The 24,311-nt window shown below is 40.5% G+C and overlaps 1 protein-coding gene across 5 annotated transcripts in view; it reads left to right on the top strand.

The window, feature by feature from the left end:
- Positions 1-5,930: 5,930 nt before the first annotated feature.
- Positions 5,931-24,311, top strand: part of TSC22D1 (TSC22 domain family member 1) — a 133,435-nt gene continuing 115,054 nt past the window's right edge. For 4 of the 5 annotated variants that reach the window (XR_002079412.2, XR_002079413.2, XM_019447499.2 and 1 more), the window contains exons 1-2: positions 5,931-6,590; positions 7,043-10,092. Coding sequence is in view for 3 of the 5 variants with exons in the window: in XM_019447499.2 (XP_019303044.1) it covers positions 6,381-6,590; positions 7,043-10,092 (3,260 nt within the window). In the remaining 2 variants the exon portion in view is untranslated. Of the gene's footprint in view, positions 6,601-7,042; positions 10,093-24,311 lie in introns of all 5 variants that reach the window. The other variant, XM_019447502.2, reaches the window with a different exon arrangement.

Raw genomic sequence — 24,311 nt, 5'->3', positions numbered from 1 at the left:
TCTGCTTCTGACTCCAGTTTGGCTTATATGCATCTAGGATTTTCTCTTCTTTTTTTTAAGGTATTAAAATAAGAAAAGATTTTGGCCTTTAAGACTAATGATTTCCTGTTTTTCTTCTATAGTGAAATTAACTGGAAACGTCAATTTAAGTATGTTAATAAAAACTATCAATTTTCTTCTCAAAGATAAAGTCAGAGCAGAGGGAGAAAATGAATGACCAAAGGAAAATTCCATACTAAGGAATGACTTCAATAGCCATTCCTTTTCCTTGAGCGTTGAGCTTGAGATATACCTGTGTTCAAGAATGTAATCTTTAAATACAAAGAGATACTGGCTGCTCTTTGTGCTTCTTGACCTGGTTTTGGTTCATGTATGGTGGAGGTCTTATTAGAAATATGATACAAACAAAAATAATGAATGTGTTTATTTCTATAACTTTAAGTATACGAAAAGATGTACAAATACAAATTGGTTCTTAGAACATATTGAAAAGGCTAGGCTGTTATTGTTTCTATTCTACAGGCGCTCATGTTCAATAAATGCTAATTGCTAAAATGGGAAAAATTTATCTTGTCCTATATAGACGGCGTTCCTCAATTATGTGTGATTAATGCCTTTTTTTCAAGCATTCGACATCTGCTTTTGATCAGCGAAGGATCATCCAACTTATCAAATGGCTGTTCTGTTCATTTATGTCCAATTCCTACGTGGCCACAGTAGATTCTGTAAAATGTACATTCTTTCTTAGAATGTCTCTATGTCGGGAGAAAACGATGCTTCCCAGATTCTTTGAAGATATCTCATTAGAAAAATCAAAACATGAGTATTCTGTAGAAATTTAACTTTGGAGCTAGAATTGGCAGGAAGCTGATTTAACAATATGTCTGGAGGCAGCTGTGAAGGGCTGTGCAAGTGATTTGCATCTCAGTCCCACTACTTGCCAACTTCTCTGCACCTCACTTTACTCATTTGTAAAATGGGGGAGTTATAGTCCCTACTTTATACTGTTGACAGGATGGAGATAAAACACTTAAAGCATTTAGAATAATACGTAGCACCGAGCAGGCATTAAATAAATACTAGCTCTCATCTAGGGAGATTTAGAGTGTTATTTCATTACAGATTAAAAAAAAAACTAAATTAACAAATTATTTCTTTCTTCAATGTCACTTCACAGTTTTGTAGCAGAAGTTAAAAATGATTTTTTTTTTAAGTTGCGAGACAATTCTCCAAGTTAACACATTCATAAGTCAGAAAAGACTGACTATAGCAGAATCTGCAACATTTACATTTGGTCAAACAAGGGAAATAGTCTTTTACTCTCTTCATGTGGAAAAGCTGTATGCAATTAGTGTGTGTGCAGCATATCTTTCTTGGCATTCAAAAGCTTTAAAAGAACACTCATTAATTTCCAAGAGAGTTTTGAAAAATGCTAGTCCCTAGAGTTCAGACTGCTTTTTTTAGAAAAATGTCTCAACACAGAGGCGTGGAATCTGAAATTAAGAGGACCTGAATACCCAGATTTAGGTATAAACTTTGGACAAGTTATTTAACCTCTCTGTGATCACTGCTAAAATGAATGATAATGTCTTCTCCTTCAAACGATAGAATTAAATGAGCTAATGTGGGGCACCTGGGTGGCTCAGTCGGTTAAGCGGCCGACTTCGGCTCAGGTCATGATCTCGAGGTCCGTGAGTTTGAGCCCTGCGTCGGGCTCTGTGCTGACAGTCAGAGCCTGGAGCCTGTTTCAGATTCTGTCTCCCTCTCTCTGACCCTCCCCTGTTCATGCTTTGTCTCTCTCTGTCTCAAAAATAAATAAACGTTAAAAAAAAATTTTTTTTTAAATAAATGAGCTAATGTGTAGCAGTGTGACCCCTAGATCGTAAATTAAAATTTCTGAATTCAAACTTCTTTTATTTTGTAAGCATATCTCCTTTGAGGATATAAAATTGTTTCACTGACCAGAAACATACTTTTTTTTTTTTAATGTTTATTCATTTATTTTGAGAGAGAGAGAGAGAGAGAACACGTGAGCAGGGGAGGGGCAGAGAAAGAGGGAGAAAATTCCAAGCAGGCTCCTCGCTGTCAGCGCTGAGCCAGACTCAGGGTTCAATTTCACCAACCGTGAGATCGTGACCTGAGCTGAAATCAGGACACGGATGCTTAACCAAATGAGCCACCGAGGCGCCCCAACTAGAAACATTGAAAATTTAACAAATGCTGCAAAAACTAATCAATTATAAGCTAAACTGTACTCACTGAAATTTGAGTAAGAAATTTCAAAATAAGCCTTTTGTGCTATTTACAAAAGTCAAATAGCATATACTATTTCTGGTCTCATCTAAAAAATCTTCCAGAGAGGGGCGCCTGGGTGGTTCAGTTGGTGAAGTGTCTGACTCTTGATTTCTGCTCAGGTCAGGATCTCACGGTTGGTGGGTTTGACCCCTGCAGCAGGCTTCCTGCTGAATGTAGAGCCTGCTTGGGATTCTCTTTCTCTCTCTCCCTCTCTGTCCCCGCCCTGCTCTTGAGCACGTGTGCTTACTTTCGTGTTTATAACTTGTTTACCATTTTGACTTTTTTTTCCAGATGACATTTAAAAGTTACAGGTAAGTAATATTGCATGATTGAAGCACTGGTTAGCTAGAATTACTGGTGGAACAGTGGCATATTTTCTGTACACATTTCTCTTTAATATGCCTTTGCCACTCACAGCCTTCCTGCTCTTTGAGGGAATTACTTTTGGAGAATCACTTGGTTTTAAATACTGACCTATTTCACAGTTCTCACAAACAGGTGACTTGTTATAATAGTCAGCCAATTTTCTATTTTATGGTAGGAAAATCACTAAACACAGCCAAATATACACGTTAGTTTGCAACGTTGCAACAACTAGATTTAAAGTGAACACTGCACTGTAGGCTGATCTTTTAGTCAATAGAGAGGAATTCAGAGCTACACCTTCAGGATAAAAACAGGGGAAATTCAGTCTTTTGAAAGGCAAAGGATAACTCTACCGAGTTCAAAGGATTTAATGACTTCATTACACATAGTAGTAGGCATTTAATATCAATGCAAAAAGAGTCCAGACTTTTTTTCATTAAAAGGTGGTAACATGAAAATACCTGGCTGTTCAAGTGTGTGTTTGTTTTAATGTACTTGTATTCAGGTATTCCTGGTCACAGAAATGCTGGCAACTGAGAGATATATAGAGGTTTTTAAAATTCAACTTTCCATAATTGTGGAGTTGCTCTTTATATCTGAGTGAGGCTTGATAGAGCCTACACAGGAATGGCAAAGTGATATGGCAGACAAAAACGAAATACATTTGAAAAGACTATTTTCTTATGACTTACATTCTCCTGGAAGTTAAGAAAAAAAAACTCCTTAAAATTTTTTTTTAATGTTTATTTATTTTTGAGAGACAGAGTGTGTGGGAGGGGCGGGGGGGGGGGGGGGGGGACACAGAACCTGAAGCAGGCTCCAGGCTCTGTATTATGACCTGAGCTGAAGTCGGACACTTTCTGAGCCACCCAGGCGTCACCAAAAAAGCTCCTTTTAAAAGAAATGTTACTCCCCTTCCATCAAAACAGTCCTAAACAATATCCTTTACTACTGGTTATCAGAACAAGTATCTGCTTTTATAGGATTATCTCACCTCATTCTGTCAACTTTGGGTTAAGACTTTGTTTCTTCTGCTTCTAACCATATCAGCACAATCATAGAGGGTATTTAGGGTCCAAGTGGGGGTGTTGAGCTGTTGTTTGGGGTGGGCCTAATGCAACATTTTTAGAGATCAAGAGCATTTTCTTTCACACTAGTCCAAAGAAACATTTTGCCTATCTACATTCCGTTGCAGGTTCAAGTGGCTAAGATAGCTTCTTTTTCCATTCACAAACTGTTGAAATAGTATGTCAGATTTACATTTCGACAAAGGATGGCCCCTATTAACCATCCTTTTCACTTGCAACAAAAGCTGTCGAGGGTATTAAAAAGATGATTTTTGTAAAATACACAAATGGCCATGGGTATGTAAAAATACAATCACTCATATATTTATGAATATCATAAGACAAGTACGATCTCTTCAAATGTATTTGATTTTCATTACCACACCAATTTCAGTATTTGTGAGCACCTACTTTGTACCTAGTGCAGAGCTCCACATTAGCAATTTAAGGTGAAAAATGTAGTCCTGCCGTTTTAGTTGAGTGGAGGGGGGGGAGGGGGGCGGAGACCACAGAAATAACAGCAATACATCATGGCTTTGATACAGGATATACACAGGACGTTGAGGGTGCATTTCTGTTCAGTAATATAAGAGAATGGAGACACTGAGGGATGGAATGAAGAATATAGTTTAGAGAATCCTAAAGGTAATGCGCTGAATTGACAACTAGAGGTCTATAAAACTCTGCAAGAGAATTCAGCTCTTTATGCTTAAACAAGCTCCTGAAATAGGATTATAGATCTGTAAATCTGTGAGATTTCCTGAATTAGAAGTCTAACCATAAAAGTTTAGTCGCTCAACAACCTAGGTCAAAAAAAAAAACAACAAAAAAACCCCCAACTCTCTAGGGTTTTCCGTATCAGTTTATTGCTAATTCCTGAGCGAGAAGTACATTCTCGCTTAGTAGTACATTCTAGTTTAGAGCTAGAATGTTTTGACGTGTAATGCTAGGGAAGCAACTTCCAGTAAACTGCCTCCAATCAAACCTAACGTTGCTTTGTAGAACTATGCTCAGACCATGCAGGTTTTTTGTTTTTTTTTTTAACTGAAATTACAGTAGGCTCTTTTTCTTTTCCAACCCTAAAAGGTAGTCTTCATTTATCACTGCACTTGTGTTACCACTAGGACTTTGTCTTTTAACTCAAACCTTTAGGGGCTATATAGCCTGGACAATTAAACGAAAAGACATCTCTGCTGGAGATAAGCTCCACCTGTTGAGGTCAATTAGTTTACTGGGCTGGGCTGCTTCTTCCCTCCAGGTAGGGATGGACTGTAAGCACGCCCTCTCTAGCGAAGAGCCTACCCGGGAGGCACTTAGGTAGTTAACAGCAAACAGCTGCAACATCTGCCTGCCCGCTGGCGGCTGACCCTCCCTGCTCGTCGAAGGGCGAGGGGGGGACCGCATGGCAGCCGCAACGACACTGCACAAAAGGCAGCACCTATCTCGAAGACACTTCGGCTTTCCGTGGACCGCGCAGCTCCCGGCACAGGGGCCTCCGCCTAGAGGGCGCGGGCGACGAGGGCCGGGGGTGAGCCCAGGTGCGGCGAGGGGGAGGAGGGAGGGCTCCGCCACGCGCCAAGGAAGAAAGCCTGACTCATGTCGTATCGTGGCGGTGGCGGCGGGCTCCTGGGAACTGAAACTCGTGATGCTGTTGCTGCGGAGAAAAGCCTCATTACCCATTCCGCAGGCGGGGAGGGGGGCGGGGGGAACACCATCCAGGACGCGTACGCCAGAGACCCAAGGCTCCAGCAGCCTCCGCGGGCCCCACCCCACCGCGCCCCTTCCCCTGCCGCGTGCCCGCGCGCGCGCGCGCACCGGCCGCGTGAGAGAACAGAGCGGACACACCTAACCTGCGCGCGCCCCCACCCTGCCCCACCCCCCACTCAGGCCGAAACTCACTGGCCGACCCGGATTCGCTCCCCCGGCCGAAATTCCCCACCCCCACCACCCTCGGCGTCGGCGCCGCCGCGAGTCTTCGGCAATTTCCGTCGGGAGACCCAGCACTCGGCAAGGCCCGAAGCCCCGCCGCCTCCTTCTTCGCCGGACCCGGCTTTATGTCTGCGGCGCCGGGGCGCATGCGCAGACGCCATCTTCCCTCCTTCTCCTTTGCTTGCCCCCTCCCCCCGCCACCACCGCCGCCGCCTCCTCTCGCCGACGGTCGCCCCTCCTCCTCCTCCTGCGCTCGGGCGCTGGTCCCTCCTCTCCCGTTGCCGCGAGAGACTGGGGGATACGGTGGAGCCGGAGAAGAGCACTAGTAACAACCACCACAGCCCCCTCCCCGCCCGCCGCCCTCCCTCGGCACCCACCCACTCACCCGCCCCGTTTGCCGACACCGACCAACCCCACCTCTCGTTCCTTTGAACGGCGTCGGCTGCAGTCGCTTGCACCAGCCCGTCTGGCCACCAACGCCGCCGAGAAAGGAGCCGCCGCTGCCTGCGGCCCCCTCCCGCCCGGGCCGCGGGAGCAGCAGGGTGAGGACGAGCCGGCTGAGGAGGAAGAGGACGGGAGCAGCTCGCACCCCTCTGCGCTAGCGCACATCCCGCCGCCCTCCGGGGAGGCTCGGGCGCCGGCCCCTTCCTCCCCGAGGACGTGTGCCGAGCCGAGGCGCCTGCCCTGAGGGAGGAAAATGCTCGGGCTCCATGGCTGCCAGTGATGGAGCGGTCCCTGGGCTCCCGCTGCCAGTGCCGCCGCCGCGCCCCGGCCGTGCTCCGCGAGGACCCGGCGTCTCTGCGCGCCCGCCCGCGCCTCGTTGCTGGGCTCACCGTACCGGGCGCCCCGCCGCCGCCCCGCTCCGAGCCTCGCCGCCCCGGCCCCAGCCGCGGCCAGCGTTTGCTCACGGAACAGCCGCCGCGAGCCCAGGGGGTTTGAAAGGGTCCGAGGGGCGTGGGGGGAGGGCCGAGCGGGGACAGCGGGGCCGGGAGGGGAGGTTTGAGCGACACTGAGCTCGGGGCTCGCCGGCGGCGGCGGCGCTGGGGGTGGCGAGGGGAAGGCGACACTCGCTCCGCGCTGCTTTCGTGCAGAGCGACCGGGAGGGTTTTGCAGCGGCCGCCGCCGCCGCCGCCGCGGCGGGAGGAGGGGTTGAGGTGGCTTTTGAGTTGTCGGGAGAAGGTGGGCATTTCTCGGTTTTCCCACCCCCTCCACTTGTCTCCCCCTTGCCTTGTCTTCCCCTCCCTCCTGCCCCGCACCCCACGTGAAGCGGAATATAAAGGGGGGTGTGAGACTAGAGGGGAAAGTGAATGGCGAAGGACTGAAGGGGTCCCCCCTTCGGGTCCCTGGCCGCCCTGTTCACCCTCGTTCATCCTCCCTTCCCGAAGCTCGCCCTCGAAGGCAGGAGCGGCCGGCGCCTTCGGCTGAGGAGGAGGAGAAGGAGGAACCGCGCCGGGCGGAGCGTCAGGTCCCGTTTTCCTCCCCGGCGTCTTGAATACAAAGATTACGGTGCAGAAGGAAATTGCACTCGCCTCCTCCGTCCCCCGGTACCCGACACAATGCACCAGCCGCCTGAGTCCACCGCCGCGGCGGCCGCGGCCGCTGCAGACATTAGTGCTAGGAAGATGGCGCACCCGGCAATGTTCCCTAGAAGGGGCAGCGGTAGTGGCAGCGCCTCTGCTCTCAATGCAGCAGGTACCGGCGTTGGTAGTAGTGCCACATCTTCCGAGGATTTTCCGCCTCCGTCGCTGCTCCAGCCGCCACCTCCTGCAGCATCTTCTACGTCGGGACCACAGCCTCCGCCTCCACAAAGCCTGAACCTCCTCTCTCAGGCTCAGCTGCAGGCACAGCCTCTTGCGCCAGGCGGAACTCAAATGAAAAAGAAAAGTGGCTTCCAGATAACTAGCGTTACCCCGGCTCAGATCTCCGCCAGCATCAGCTCCAACAACAGTATCGCAGAGGACACCGAGAGCTATGATGACCTGGATGAGTCTCACACGGAAGATCTGTCTTCTTCCGAGATCCTTGATGTGTCACTTTCCAGGGCTACTGACTTAGGGGAGCCTGAACGCAGCTCCTCAGAAGAGACTCTGAATAACTTCCAGGAAGCTGAGACACCTGGGGCAGTCTCTCCCAACCAGCCCCACCTTCCGCAGCCTCATTTGCCTCACCTTCCACAACAGAACGTTGTGATCAATGGGAATGCTCATCCACACCACCTCCATCACCACCATCACATCCATCATGGGCACCACCTACACCATGGGCATCACCATCCATCCCATGCTGGTGTGGCCAGTACATCCATTCCTGGAGGGCCACCCTCCAGTCCAGTATCCAGAAAACTCTCTGCAGCTGGAAGCTCTGACAGTGTTCTAGCAGCGGCCCCAACTTCTGCTGTATCATCCGGTGGCTCACCTGCATCTGTAATGACTAATATCCGTGCTCCAAGTACTACTGGCAGTATAGGTATAAGTTCTGTTACTGGCACTAATACAATGAGTAATGTTAACATTACTGCCGTGGGTAGTTTTAATCCTAGTGTGACAAGCAGCATACTTGGTAATGCTAATATAAATGCAAGCAATATTCCTAGTGCTGCTGCTACTGTGAGTGTTGGGCCTGGAGTTAGCAGCAGTGTTAATGTGAATATCTTGAGTGGCATGGGCAATGGTACTATATCCTCCTCCGCTGTTGTTAACAGTGCCCCCAGTGCAGCTGCAGGGATGACTGTGGGGTCCCTTTCGGGTCAGCAGCAGCCACCAACAGTTAACACGTCAAGGTTCAGAGTTGTGAAGTTAGATTCTAGTTCTGAACCCTTTAAAAAAGGCAGATGGACTTGCACCGAGTTCTATGAAAAAGAAAATGCTGTACCTGCTGCAGAAGGTGTGGCGATAAATAAAGTGGTGGAAACTGTGAAACAGAACCCGACAGAAGTGACTTCGGAGAGGGAGAGCACTAGTGGGAGTTCAGTGAGCAGTAGTGTCAGCACACTGAGTCACTACACGGAGAGTGTGGGAAGCGGAGAGATGGGAGCCCCTACTGTGGTGGTGCAGCAGCAGCAACCAGCTCTTCAAGGTATGGCTCTTCCCCAGATGGATTTCAGTAGCACTGGTCCCCAGAGTATTTCAGCAGTTAGCATTCCACAGAGTATTTCTCAGTCACAGATCACGCAAGTACAATTACAGTCTCAAGAACTGAGCTATCCTCAAAAGCAAGGTCTTCAGCCAGTACCTCTACAGGCCACTATCAGTGCTGCAACTGGTATCCAGCCGTCACCTGTTAGTGTGGTTGGTGTAACTTCAGCTTTAGGTCAGCAGCCTTCCATTTCCAGTCTGGCTCAACCCCAACTACCGTATTCTCAGACGGTTCCTCCAGTGCAAGCCCCCCTTCCAGGAGCACCACCCCAACCGTTACAGTATGGACAACAGCAGCCGACTGTCTCTACCCAGATGGTCCCAGGCCATGGTAAATCCGTGGCTCAGAATCCTTCAGAGTATGTGCAGCAGCAGCCGATTCTTCAAACAGCAGTGTCCTCCGGACAGCCCAGTTCAGGAGTGGGAGCAGGAGCGACAGTGATTCCTACGGCTCAGCCACAGAGTATCCAGCTGCCGGTGCAGCCCACGGCAATCCAAGCACAACCTGCAGGGGCATCCGGCCAGCCTGTTGGCCAGGCTCAAACAGCAGTATCTGTTGTACCTACTGGCAGTCAAATTGCAAATATCGGTCAACAAGCAAACATACCTACTGCAGTGCAGCAGCCCTCTACCCAAGTCACACCTTCGGTTATTCAGCAAGGTGCTCCTCCATCTTCACAAATAGTTCCACCTGCTCAAACTGCGATTATTCATCAGGGAGTTCAAACTAGTGTGTCAAGCCTTCCTCAACAGTTGGTCATTGCACCCCAGAGTACCTTGTTAACTGTGCCTCCCCAGCCACAAGGAGTAGAATCGGTAGCTCAAGTTGTTTCGCAGCCGTTGCCTGCAGTTAGTCCTTTGCCCTCTGCTAGTAGTATTTCTGTTACAAGTCAGGTTAGTTCAACTGGTCCTTCTGGAATGCCTTCTGCCCCAACAAACTTGGTTCCACCACAGAATATAGCACAAACCCCTGCCACTCAAAATGGTAATTTGGTTCAAAGTGTTAGTCAACCTCCCTTGATAGCCAGTAACATAAATCTGCCTTTGGCACAACAGATACCACTAAGTTCTACTCAGTTCTCTGCACAATCATTAGCTCAGGCAATTGGAAGCCAAATTGAAGATGCCAGGCGCCCAGCGGAACCCTCCTTAGTTGGCTTACCTCAGACTATCAGTGGTGACAGTGGGGGAATGTCAGCAGTTTCAGATGGGAGTAGCAGCAGCCTAGCAGCCCCTGCTTCTCTTTTCCCGTTGAAGGTGCTACCGCTGACGACACCCCTGGTGGATGGCGAGGATGAGAGGTAAGATCATGCCATGTTTCTGCAGACATTCAACAAATTCAGAGTTAATTTATTTAGTAGCTGTATAGATGCACAAGATTTGTCGAAAGCATTACATATTTTTCCATTTTTGTATGTGAAAATGCATTTTTGTGGTAAGTTTCCTAGAGCAAGAGTGTTATGGAATGGTTTCAGAGTGGATAGCAAATGGGTGTAAGTAATATGTAAACTACTTGACAGTAGTTACTGAATATTAAGCATAGGTTTAGGGGCACCAAATGGCTTTTGTTATTTATAAAATGCTTTTTGAAAAGATTACTAACAAAATTTTTGCTAAGCCATATAATATTTATCTATTCACTTGAATTACTAAATCCTTATGAGCATCTCTTGAGTGGGGGTTGTGGTTCCCACGGTTGTTTCTCCTTTACTAGGTTGGGCAATCCTTTTCACTTCTACTGTGTTTGATCTTAGTCTGTGGAAGATAATGTTACATGCTTTTCTTAGACCTCGTAGGAAAGATGACCTAGTCTCGGTTTTATAGGTTGCCCTCACAGACTGTAATTAACCAACTTTTGTGTACTTATTTAATGGTCATTTTATCTGAACAGAACAGGAATGGGAATCTTAAAAAGTATGTTGGGGGGGGGCAGGAGGGTAAACACTGTCAAAATAACCAAATTTATCTTTGATAGTAGTGTCCTGTACATTTTTTTTTCTTTTGTATAGATCAAGGTGGTAGCCATTTTAAAGAGTAGGAAAAGTCTTGGAGGGTTGAATTTATAGACGCATGAACATAAGACTTTGCTCCCCTGCTAATCTACTCCACCTGTTCCCTTCGTTGCCAAAAAAAAAAAAAAAAAAAGAATAAAAACATAGTCAAAATACATTATTAAGCCACTAGTGTTTTCTTACTTGAATTGAAAATAATGCTTTAAATACGCTATTGATTCCAATTGTGTCTTTGAAGCTGACTGCAAAAGTTGTGAAATCTCTAATGATTCTACATTGCTTTAAACTAAGTTGAATTTTAAAGGAATGTTCTTTTCACAGATTTGCTGGTCTGTGACTAACCTTGATCAAAATAGTATCATAGGAGTTAATGACAAAGGCTATTCATTTTAACTGTGGAACTCTGAATAAGCTCTAAAGATATTTAATTATTTTAGTATTAGTTGGAGATTTTTGTGATTGAACTTTCACCAAACTAATTGGAAATTTATATTCTAAATGTGTATTTTTGGTTTTCACTTTGGAAAAATTGAGGGTATTCCAAAAGAATTACAGTTTTAGAAAAAGAACAAAGACCAAATGTTGCAGTGAGGTTTTCATGATAAACATTTTTAAGTTACTTTACAGATGTAAGGCAAAGGCATGGTTAATTGAAATAATTTAAAATCTTGTCTTTTAAGATTTTTGTAATTTTTCCAGTAATCATATAATTAAAACATTGTTACCGAACCAAATGTAATCTGTATCTTGTGTACAAAATTGTCCTTAAAAGGTAGATAGAGCTCTTTTAGGGAGGTAGTTTCTTTAATAGTCATTATAATCATCGATAAAAGTTTGTTTCATATGCTAATATTTATCTGTAATTGCTAATATTCATAATTTTAAAGAACTATTTACCCCAAATATTAATGTTTTCTGAGTCTAAGAGTCATGATCGAGTGAAGCCCCTAAAAAAACAGGTATATTATGTGGATACTAAATTCAGAGAAATAAAAGACAGATGAAATGCACAAATGAAAACCACACATTTTGAATTGAAACCTGCCATGATTTTTGTTAATTACCATTTGTGGTCTCCTGACATGACTTTCTCCTTTTTCTCCCTTGGTGGTAGGGCATGATAGAGCTTTCCACAACTTGCTTTTCCAGACAATTAAAGTCAGATGTTGCTACTTACAGTTAGGTTTTTTAATTGTAGGGATAGAGGCCCAATTTAAGATGTTTAGTACAAAATTAATTTTTCCATATAGTAACTGAGATGAAGATCATTTAGGGGCAAATTATGTAGAAAGGTTTGGAATTTAAGGGACAAAGAGAGATACTGAGAAGTATGATCAAGTACTGGCATAAAGTAAGTTGAGTTGACGCTACCTGTTTCGAATTTACCACATTTTTGATACTTTGTTAGTTAACATCAAAGTTAAGTCATCAGAACCAGAAAATTTTTGATTCAGAGGCATCCTTTAAATGCTAAAAAATTAAAATGTTTCACCCCTAAAATACCTATAAAGGTCAAAAAGGAACACATGCATATTATTTTCTTTACGGTGTTTTACTGCAAATTATTTCTTTTATCACTAAAGTTTGGAAAAAGAAAAGTTTCATTTAAGTTTGCCCTTGGAAGGAAATTTGAGACTATCTACAAGAGAAAGAAGTGATAACGATTAAAAAAAATTCTTTCTTTTTCTTCCCATGATAGCTTCCATGTCACTTGCATTGTCTGGGGCTTGGTCACCAATTTCTGTCTCATGGGAGAAAGGGGTACATTATAATTTCAATATTATGACTTAAAAACCGTGTTAACAGTGAAACTTTTTGGCGGTAAGACAAATGAAAGGTGGTTGTTCTTTAGTCTTCTTTTGAAATAATACTCTTAACACTTTAAAATTTAAAATGTTTATTAGACATGTGGAAAATGATTTCAGTTGATCACGGGGCAACACTAAAACTTAGAAACATGGATCAGGCATTAAGATTATGTATCTTTTTTTTTTAAAGCTCCTTGAAAAAATCTTAATGTCTTATTTTAGCCTTTAATATGAAGTCACCTTTATAACACAGTGGAGGTGTAGGTATTCCACACTAGTCTATAGTCTTTTGTGTTTTGCAACTATTAGTACAGCTTCTTGTGTGAAATTGGTCAAACTTCTGTTCATCCTTCAAGACTCCGTTCAGAAACGTTCCCTCTGAAGCAGTGTCTTCACCCAGGGAATGTTTCCTTAACACTTTTTAGTGCTCCTCTATTGAACGCACTGCACACATTCAATTATAATTATGTTCCACATAAGACACTGAGTTCCTCAAGGACAAGAACTAAATATTTTTTGGACAAATTAATGAGCAGACCTTTCTCTTTTTTTCTGTCACAATTTACAATTTATATTATCCCTTGTCTTAAGCACAGCTGTTAGAGATACAGGATCATATAAGTTATACAATAAATTGAAGAGAAAAGAATAAAAAGACTTTTTGTACCTCTTTCACCTCATCATTATTTGAGGTGAATTGATATCTATTTTTTAAATACAGTGCATGTTATATAGTAGGCCCTCAAATACTTATTAAAGAGGAATGAAAGTTTTCTTATCTATGAAATAGGAGTAATACTCATTTTGCCTCCTTCTGAGGATGGCAACATTAGATAAAAGTACTAAATTGTACATTTTAATTTTATTTAGGTTGTACCTCCACAACTTAAAGAGTCAAATAATTTACATGGTTATCAAAACAAACAAAAGCTTCCTGCCCCCTTCCTTTCCGTGTTTCCATTCCCCAAAGCAGTCACTTTTATCTCTTTCGGATGATTGTTATGTTTACCTCCTAGTTGTAGACAACATGTTTGTATTGCTACTCGATATGCAACATGGCTAGATGGTTAGGAGCATAGATTCTGGAATAAGACTATTTAGGTTTGAACCTAGTTTTATGTAACATTGGGCTACTTAACCTCTCTATGCCTCATGTTGCTCATTTCAATAAATGGGGATAGCAGTACCTACCTCAGGGTTGTTATAGGAAATGAATTTGGAAAGCCCTTAGAACTGTGTCTAACTCACATGCCCTACATAGTGTGTGTTAAATAAAATACTTTGTGCTTGTGTTTTGGCTTTTTGAACTTCTGGAAAGAAAATGAAAATTTAACTTTATCACCTACTCAGCTGATCCCCCTTCCTCCAAGTACCCTTTCCTCTGAATAGCTATGATTACATCATTGTTGATCATTTAGTATTCTTATAAAATATCACTCTTCATGTCCTGTACAATGTACTGCACTTGCCTACCTCCTTCCACCCCATCCCAGCTATCTAGTACATATAATGTACTAGAATATATAGTATATATATTTCTATATACTACCTAGGATAAGTTTTCTGTTTCTTCCAAATTCTGTTTCCCCCATTTTTGTATGCCTTTTTACCCATTTTTGCTTTGCCTTTTGTGATAGAGCCTTTCCTCAGAGGTCTGGTAATTCTTGGTCATCTGCTTGCACTTTAGGAGACTAAAGAGCTTATCTAGTCTCAGTGTGACTTACTGACTGTTTTACCATAGGGTGATCTGGCTGAAGTTCAATGTCTCTGCCCCACCCCGGGCTTAGTTTTTTCTGTAATTATCATTATTCAACATTGCATCAAATGTCTCTTGAGATGTTCAGACATATCAGGTGTTATCAATTTTATCTTCCTTAGGCAGTCTCTTATATTCCTCTGACCTCCATTTTGGACCTAATTGTGTTCTACACCTTGGTACACATCCATTATTGTGGGATTCCCTTCACTTTCTCCTGTGGTTGGATTTCATTTTGCAGTGATCCTTGTCATGTTCATTCTTGGCTTACTTGATATTTTAAAATGGTTTTAGGGGTGTCTGGCTGGCTCAGTCAGTAGAGCATGAGATTCTTGATTTCAGAGTCATGAGTTTGAGCCCCACATTGGGGTAGAGATTACCTAAAAAAAAAAAAAAAAATTTTTTTTTAAGGAGTGCCTGGCTGGTTTAGTTGTAGAGCACACAACTCTTGATCTCAGGATTATGAGTTTGAGCTCCATGTTGGGTGCAGAGATTCCGTAAAGCTAAAATCTTTAAAAGAAAAAATGATTTTAGTTTACCCTGACACTTAAGGTGGTTTGGTTAGGTAAAGAATACTACATTGTAAAATTGTATTATTTTATAATTTCGCTCCATTGCTTTCTAACTTCCATATTCCTTTTGAGAAGTCTGAAGCCATTCTGATTTCTTATATATTGTATGTGACCTGTATATGTATGTTTTGTTTTTCCTTTTTTTCTGACTTGTTTACCCTTCTCTCTCTTTCTCTCATTCTTTAATTCTCTGAAAGCGTTTAAGGTTGAATCTGTTTTCAGTGTTCCAGTATTGAAATTTTACAGTGATGGTTCCTTGGGTAGGTTTCTTTTTACCCTCAGGGTTGCTGAGTACTTGGTATGCCTTTGTAGTCTGGAAACATCTTTTAATTCTGGGACTTTTTCTTGAATGAGGTCTTGATTATTTCTTTCCATTTTCTGTTTTTTGGTTTTTTTTTTTCCTTAAATTCCTTATTAGGATAATGGACATTTTTGACTTCTGATTTTCTTGTATTTTCTTTCCTATTTTCTATCTCATTTTCTTTTTTGCTCTACTTCTGTTGAGTTTTCTATATTACCATATATTTAATTTCCCAAAGCCTTTGCTTTTTGTTTTTTTGCCTTTGCCCCTTTTAAATCGTATCCTGTTCTAATAACAATAGTACTTTCTCATAGCTGTCTGAATATATAAATATTACTTTTTTTTTTATTTAAAGATTTCTTCTCCCTGTGTGACCTGTGCCCTCCTGGTTTGTTTTTTAGTTTGTATCTGTTTTGGTCTTTATCTTTCATGTTCTATAGCCTTTCCTTAGTTGGTTGGTGGTTGTGTGTGAGTAGGGGAGTAAAATGCTAATTAGAAATCCTCAGTGAGACTTGTTAGCTTTACTTTATGGTAACCAGGCTGGGCTGTGTGGTTGGAGCACTTTTGATGTCAGTATCTTCATGCCTTTCCTCTGAGTTGGTTAAATGTCCTGTAGAAGGCTCTTTCTTGCCTGGAGGTGCAGGTTGTGGGGGATATAGGAGGGGAGTTGGGTAAAAGGTCTTGGTAGAATCTCAGCTTCCCTATATATATTTCTTCAATCACCCTGTTTTCAGTATGTTTTCTTGCCTACAGCTGTACCTGATTTTTTGAAACTTGGAATATTTTGTTTTATATTTTCCAGACTACATATTTTCAGTTTTTTTGTTGGGATTGGTGAGGGGGCAGTTGGGATCAGTGGGGCTGGTTACTTGTTAAACAGACTTTTAAACAGTCTTCCTTATTTTAGCTCCCTCTCTCCCCCATATCCCACTTCGGATGTACGTGGTACTGCCAATTGCTGAGTCTTTTGGGGATTTTACAGTTTAAATTGGGTTTGTTCTTGGCTTTCTCCACTGTTTGCTAAAGATTTGATTTTCGAGTGTTTGCTAAGTCATTTGTCACTCAACCATCTGCTTTCCAGCTTCCAAATTTTTGTTGCTATTGTCTTTTTACCCATTCTGTCATTTTTTATGGGCTTATGTCTTTATATCTTAAAAATTCATTATTTTTGATATTTTAGTGGTGTTTTTAGAAAAGGAGTATAAAATAGATGTGTTTCTATCATGCACCTGTCTTAACTGTAGAATACTGCACAATTAAATGTAAAAAATGATAGTAATTTTAATAAAGTCATTGCTTCAAGATTTGATCTATGAGTATATAAATTTTAAAAGTCGAATTGCTGGACTTAAATCCAGTAGAAATAAGAACAGTATATAACGCAGTATTTCACTTCACAGAAGTGATTAGAAGTGTTAGGATAAGCTTCAGTTAATATTTATTAACATGTTAAGCCAATTCAACAACCTTGTGAGTTAAGTTTTTTTCTGTTTTACTGGTGAATAAACTGAAGCTTACTTAGTTTATTAGAGAGGTGGGATTGTCTCAGGTTACATACATAATACTAAAACAGCTAATAATAAAAATAATTTTTCTAATTAAAAATCTTCTGGTATTTGTAATAAAGCCAACAAGATGCCCGTAAATATATCAGAGTGGCTGAAAACCTGAAAATAGGCAGGCTTCTTTGATTTGTGTATTACTACCAGTACCAGAATTACCGTAGAACATACCGACGTTTACCTATAAGCCCTTGGTGAGAAAAAAGGTGTTTAAAGTCATCACACTGGTGTGCCTGGCATGCAAGACATTCAAGTGTTAAATGAATTAATTTTAGTATGTTTTTTTTGAAAATCGTGTGAAAATTATCTTTTCAGGAAAACCATTTTAATTTCCTAATAATTTAAATTCAGTCTTTGTAGAACTGCAAAACAAGTAGATTTTGTTTCTTGTATGGGAAGTTGAATTTAAAAATTTGAAACTATGCAAAGCATGACCCGTGTGGTGCTGCAATATTAGAAGCATGCTGCAATGTTAGAGCTCTGCTGGTTGGTTTTTGCTGCGTCACCATGGTGTTAGCATTGAATATGTCATGGTAAGAGTATGCTTTCATGGCTCATTAAAAGAAATTACATGAGGGGAAAACAGTTTAAAGCATGTTTACATTATTTTAAAGAGCTTTATGTAATTAGTTTTAGAATCTAGGTTGACTTTTTTTTCTAGTCTCACATATATTTACGTGTCCTTCCTTCCACTCTTTCTTCTTCACCAGTTTGACCTGGAAATCGTAACTTGGATTTTCAGTGTCATTGGGCCTAGATGAGCTTTGTTTTTCCTTTCTTGAAACATTCTCCTTTGCTTTCAGCGATCCCCTGGTACAGTTTCTTCCCACCTTTCTGGCCACTTTTTTTCAGTCTCTTTCAGATTCACCTATTCTCTCAGATTCAGTGTTGGAGTTCCTTTGAATTTCTGAGTCCTCTTCACACTTACTGCCTTTTCCCTGAGTAATCATCTGCTGTATGGCTTTAATACCGCCTGTATGCTATCAGTTTCTGAATGCGCACCACTAGCCCACACTTCTCATTGCATGTTAGAATGATCCAGTTATCTGCCTTCATAAAACAGCTCTGCATGTATTCTCATAGGCCTCTCAACAGATCATAAACTTCTCTTTCTTCATTACCTACCTTCTCAAATTTCTTTCTGCTCTGTCATCTTCATTTTAATCATTATTATTTCTTTTTTGCTTGTTGTAAATTTTTATTTAAATTCTAGTTAGTTAATATACAGTGTAATAATGGTTTCTGCAGTAGAATTTAGTGATTCATCACTTATGTACAACACCCAGTGCTCATCTCAACAAGTGCTCTCCTTAATGCCCATCACCCATCTAGCCCATCCCTGCACCTAACGCCCCTCCAGCAACCCTCAGTTCTCTATTGTTAAGAATATAATTATTACTTCTTACTGATTCTTCACTTTAGAAACTTGAGAGCCATTCTTGATAGCTCCCTTTCCCTCACCCTCTACATCCTTACCATAACCTTTAAAATATATCCTGAATTTATCCCCCTCCCCCCACCATGGCCACAACTCTTGTCTAAGATAACAAGATAATATATTTACCTCTTCAAGTACTGCGGTAGCTTCCTCACTAGCCTCTTGCATACATTCTTGGGTTTGTCTAATATTATATCTTGTAGTCAGAATGATATTCTTAAAATAGAAATCTGTTCAGATCACTCACTTACCCAACACCCTTTAAAGCCTTCCCATTTCTTTGAAAGTAATTACTTTTTGCTTTTGCTTCTTGCCGGCATATTTTGCCACTTTCCCCCTGACTTTCAGTTTCCTTCTTTCAGTTCCTCAAATTGCCATCCATTCTTACTCTTCCTCTAGGGTTAGGCACACACTGTTCCTTCAGCCTGAACATCCCCTGTGTCACCTTCCCTCCATTCTTTCTTAAAGTTTAACTGTCACTTTTTTATACAAATTTTTATTTTATTTCTAGTACAAGTAACATGCAGTGTTAGTTTCAGGTATACAGTATAGTGATTTAGCAATTCTGTGTGTTACTCAGTGCTCATCATAGTAAGTGTACTGTCACTTTTTGATAGGCCTTTTCTGACATAACAATCTAAACTCAGGTTCTTTGTAAATACTCTTTAATAGTACCTTGATTATTTATAGTGTTTATTACAGTTTAATGATTTTCTGTGCATATGTGATTATGTGATGATTTTAAGCTTCATGGACAGAGATGTTTGATTTGCTATTATATATCCAAAGTATATCTCAGTGCTTAACAGGTGGATGCTTAGTAAAAATTTGCTTAATGAATAAATGAAACAAATTGGCATAAGAGAAGGACAGCTTTTTAAAAACACTGTTATGGTATATTTGAAGGGTAAATACGTTCTGTATGGATGATCATGTGATACCATTGTTTCCTCCTTGAATAGAGATGAATCAGAATTAATTGATTACTTTTTGCTGTGTTTTGAGCCCAAAAGGCAATGCTTAGTTATTGCTTTAAACAAGCATTTTGTTTTATGTTTATGCTTATTTTGTATTTACTTTTGTTTATGCCAGTAAAAGTTTTCCAACTGGAATAAGACCAAGAAAAACTGATTTACTTCAAAGTTAGACTATCAGTATTCTTTATCCACTTTTGACTGGTTCATCTACTCAGCGTATAATGATTCTTAAACAGTATCCAAGTATTGTGTTGGAAGTCCTTTGGTTCATTTTCAGCTGTTGAAAATATAAACATCGAACTTATAAAAATGTCATCTGTTTGTATTAAGAACATTTAAAAAAAATTAAACAGGTTAGTAAGTAGTAAGTTTGTTTAAAGTAAGTAGTAACTTGTTTAAAGTTCCTAACTGATCTATATTACTTACAGTCATTACGGTTACTTATTATTGAACAGGTAAGTAATGGATTATGTAAAAGGAGATGAGAAAGGTTTGACAGTGATCAGAATTAGCAGTGAATTAATTGATTATGTATGGGTATTAAATGGGAGTAAAACAGCATTAAGAGATGAGGTCTTTACTTTTAAGGCTGGGGTAATTAAAAACAGAAGGGAAGATGTGGAATGTGATGTTGTAGTGCAATGATCAGCAGGTGTTGACTGGGGAGAAGATTTACTGTGGTTAGATCATGGTGTGGATCTACCGTGGTATGGGTGGTATTGTCCTTCCTCTTCCATGCAGCCATAGAGTAAAGGGTTACTATGAACTTCACATAGTTAAGATAGATGTGATAGCATCTTATTTTTCCAGGTCTCCTGGATTATTTTTGTAATATTAACTCACCACTCCGGTTGGGGAACTTATGATACCGTGGGTACATGTCTGAGTATTCCTTTTTTGAGTAAGTTCTAGTTGGATTGATTATAAAACTGCTGATTGTGATGAGACTTCATTTCCTGCCAGCTCATCTACTTACCTAATTTCTTTGGTTATTAGGCTTTCTTAGTGTGCATTCATGTGGTAATAACCAGCATATTAACTAGTTAGGAATGCTTTGAAGGTATAAGCTTACAACTTAAATAATCTAGCACTAAATTTTTGCTGTGATACGGCTATGATACATTTCTGCTGGTGATAGTATTAAAACCTTACTCTTGTATGATTTGGGGGGGGGTGTTTTTAACAAAGTACTTTGAAATAGATTATATCCCCTTGAGTCCTAGCAGTCTTAAAGTTGATAGGATGCTTTTGTTCAGTTTTCACAAAGAAGCTGAGTCTCTGATTCATTTATTTAGTTGTTGATTAAATACTGAGTTACTACTACGTATTATGTACTGTTTTAGCTTGTTCACAGATTGTAACAATTTAGTAGTAAGAGTAGTGGTAATAGTTGTAGGAGAGTTGGAAATTACAGTACTTATGTGCAACACTGTTTTAAGCACTTGACATAAATCAACTTATTTAATTCTCAGAACAGTCTTATTGGTTGTAAGTACCATTATTATCCTCATTTTGCAGGTGAAGAAACTGAGGCATAGGATAATTACGGAACTTATTCAGGGTCACATAGCTAGTAAGTGGGAGCTGGGATTTAAATCCAGGCAGTCTGGTTTCCTTCCAGAATTTGTGCTTTTCACAACCTTTGTGCTCTGTTGGCCTCTGTAGCATGTGATCAGAATGGAGCTGTTCTGACCGTTGTTTTCTCAGTCAGCTTTCATGTATTGGAAGGCATTGGTAACTGCAGATATTTCTTGTTCAGCCCTCAGAAACTCTTATTTTGATCTTGGAAGTGTGAGCAGGGATGCTACTCTTGTTCTTGCACTCAAGAATTTAACCTCCATGAGAACAAGGACTTTACCCACTGCATGTGATAGTGCCTGGTTCATGGTTATGTTTTGAAATATTTGTCGAATAAGTGAATTGACATGTGCAGAGCCCCTTCCCCACCAAACATCCAGGATAGGGATATCATTACTGCCAAATATTCTGCCATTATATGCATGGCCATTCTGATATACAGGAGTAAGTTTCAGTTCTCCGCAGATATATTACTTTGCCTGTTATGTTAGATTCTCTATGCTTCCCCTTCACCAACCTATCAAATGATAGGTTACTCAATACCGATTTATTGAGTAAATTATTCCATAGTAATGGTGTTGATAAGATGTAATCAAACATGGTTCTTATCCTCAGGGAGTGTATATGACATATACATGGAGAAATTATATGACAGCATAAGAGCTAAATAACATTTTTAAATGACATGAAATATGAAATCAACAAATCAGAAATTTGGAGCTGGAAATCTTGTGTTCTTGTTCAACTCTTGGTTTATAGATGGAAGAACAAGTTCAGAGAGGCTAAGTGAATTCTCAGATGGTGCTACAAAATGTTTCTTAGACTAACTGGAACTCTAGTCTTGAAAATGACATAGGAAATTGCATTCAATGTTTACAGGTGGGATAGAATTGACCTTTGGTGGGTGAGGGATGTAGAGTTATTTGAGTGGACTTTTTGAAAGCTTTGGGTTGAAGGAGAACGTTTCAGGCAAGAGAGTATTAATAAAAAGGGGAAGAAATAAGAAAAACATTCAGAACATCGGTAATGTAACAGTTGGCCTTAATAGAGTAAGTTTGTCATGGGAAATGATAGGAAGTAACTGAAGATTAAATTGGGGAGTGATCTGGCCCTCAACACTTGTTGACTAAATCACCTTCAATTTATGCTAAGCTAATTTATATTAGTATAAAAGAAATCTGTAATTTGGATTGTAGTGGGGTACTTGGAAGCAGAAAAGGCCGGGCCAGTGAGGAAATTATGTTTTTTTCTGTTATTTGTTAATGCATGAAGGAAATACATTAGAAGAATAGTGATTTTCAATATAAAATGATTCAGTACAGAAGCCCTTTGGTTAGCAGATTTCTCAGTTTATAAAAATACTGTATTCACTTTCCTAGCCTGTGTTCCCTCAAAACAATGTATTTCTCTTCTCGTGTTTTCTTTTGAAAAACAAACAGACAAAAATAGCGTAATTTCCCAGAAAGGCTGTTATCTATAGCTGTAGTTTTAAAGGTCTGAAGGATAAGTGGTTATAACCTTCAGGTAGGATGTTTGGCAATTTAATGTTTTCATAGGGTTCATCTGTGTCTAATCCAAAGCAGATGTGTCCCAAATATACTTAGTAGTGAAAAATCCAAGTGAATGTGGACTTATATTTTAGGATTGGTTCTTAACACATTAGTGATCATAGAGACTTTTGCCTGCTTTCTTTTCATATATTCAATTGCCAGTCTCTTCCAGGCAGTGGAAAGAAGAGGAATTATTTCTTCCTATCCCTCTGAGCACTCCTATGTCTCTACAAAAAGGGAAATGGCATATGCAGTTATTTGAAATGTTAAAAGCCTTAGTGCTGTCATTGACACTAAATGTGAGTAATTTGATTATTTTACTGACATTTAAAGTGCCATCAAACTAACTTATTCCTTTATATGTTGGTACCTTTTTTCACTTCACTTGCCTTTTTAAATTTTGAGACTATGTTCATATATGTGTGAATATACGTATAAAGGAATATAATTTTAAAAGGACATTTTGAAATTCTTAGATTACAAAATATCCTATGTATTTGAAAGGATATAATTTAATAAGTGTTTACACAGCACTGTTTCTATCCTTAAGGAGAGCATACTCATTCAAGAATAAGTATATGTTTATACATACATATATGTGTACACACACACATGTACATGAAAGAAAAAGATAATAGGTAACAGGCTCCATATATTAGTCTCCTACTAATTTTGGTCCTTTGCTTCAGTTTTTTCACCAATTTATAATGTATTTTATTTTGTAGTATTTATATCTACCTTTGTAGGTTGCTTGAAGCATTTTAGGGAATGACTTGGGATAGAAGTTCAATAAATGGGAAAAGTATGGCAAGGGTAGGATATATGTTATGAGAGATATGAATAAAACAGTATTGGGAATCAAAGTAAAAATCACATGCCTTTTAAGAGGTGACATTTGAGACAAGTTTGATAGCTACGAGGATTAGTAGGTTATTTTAGTAGAGAAAACTACACCAAAAAGGCTCAAATTATAGGGAATATTTATGGAAAAGAGCATAGGAAATTGCCTAAGTTGGTAGGCAATGGTGTCTGTATACAAGAATATAGAAAATAAAGCTACCTTTGAAAAGCCTTAAAGGCAGAATTGAGAAGTCTGTATTTAATTGGTCATGGAGTGGAGGGCCCCTTTTAGTTTTTGTGCTATGTAGTGGCCTAGTCCCAGTGATGGGTTTTAGGGAATTGCTGACTTTACTCGGGATGTCTAGTTGTTTCCTTCCCTAATGGGATATCAGGAGCTCAGTAATTCCTTTTTCTGTCACTGGTGGAAACCGAGGTATATTGTCTTTGTAGTTGCAATCTGAGATAATGGTTTGAATCAGTGACCTTGGCCTCATTAGAAGCGCTAAGGAGGTAAGGACCCAGTCCACACATGGTAACAGTCCACTCACTAATCCAGAGGTTGAACACTGGTAACTTAATCCTTTGGACTAAAGACTTCCAAATTGGTTGAAATTGCTGTCAAAAAATAAAGCAATGTAGGTGCCCCATCTCCCAGGAGGGGTGGGCTATTTTTGCATAGCAGATTTGGTCCTTTTTTATACTATTTTTTTATTAAAGTCTTACTGTTTGCTGGCTTTATCATCTTAAAGCGGATGAGGGAGGAAGGGGAAAGAAAAGAAATGGGATTCTAAGGCAGGTAGGGTGACATTGGGAAAGTAGCAGCTTATAGCCTGATAGGAAAGTAGGAGTTAGAAATTTAAGAATACCCCAAAGAAACATATAGTATTGAATGTTCACCAGTTGAAAGTAGGATTATGAATTAGGTAACAACCCACTTACATCGTAAGGAAGTTTTTGTTTATGCTTAATATGAAATTAATTTTATTTTCTTGGTTGTGTTTTTTAGGCAGTGTTGTGGTATTTTCAGCAATGACAAGGATTCTCTTTCTGTTCAGGAAATACTCATGCTTTAAAAATTACTTCTTAAAGGTGATAGGCAATGAAAGTGATATTATTAGCAAATTTA

The sequence above is a fragment of the Panthera pardus genome, unplaced genomic scaffold, assembly GCF_024362965.1.
Source record: "Panthera pardus isolate Hobbes unplaced genomic scaffold, ASM2436296v1 HiC_scaffold_1, whole genome shotgun sequence".
NCBI lineage: Eukaryota > Metazoa > Chordata > Mammalia > Carnivora > Felidae > Panthera > Panthera pardus.
The sequence above is the reverse complement of the archived record's forward strand: the minus strand, read 5'-3'. Positions and strand labels throughout refer to the sequence as shown.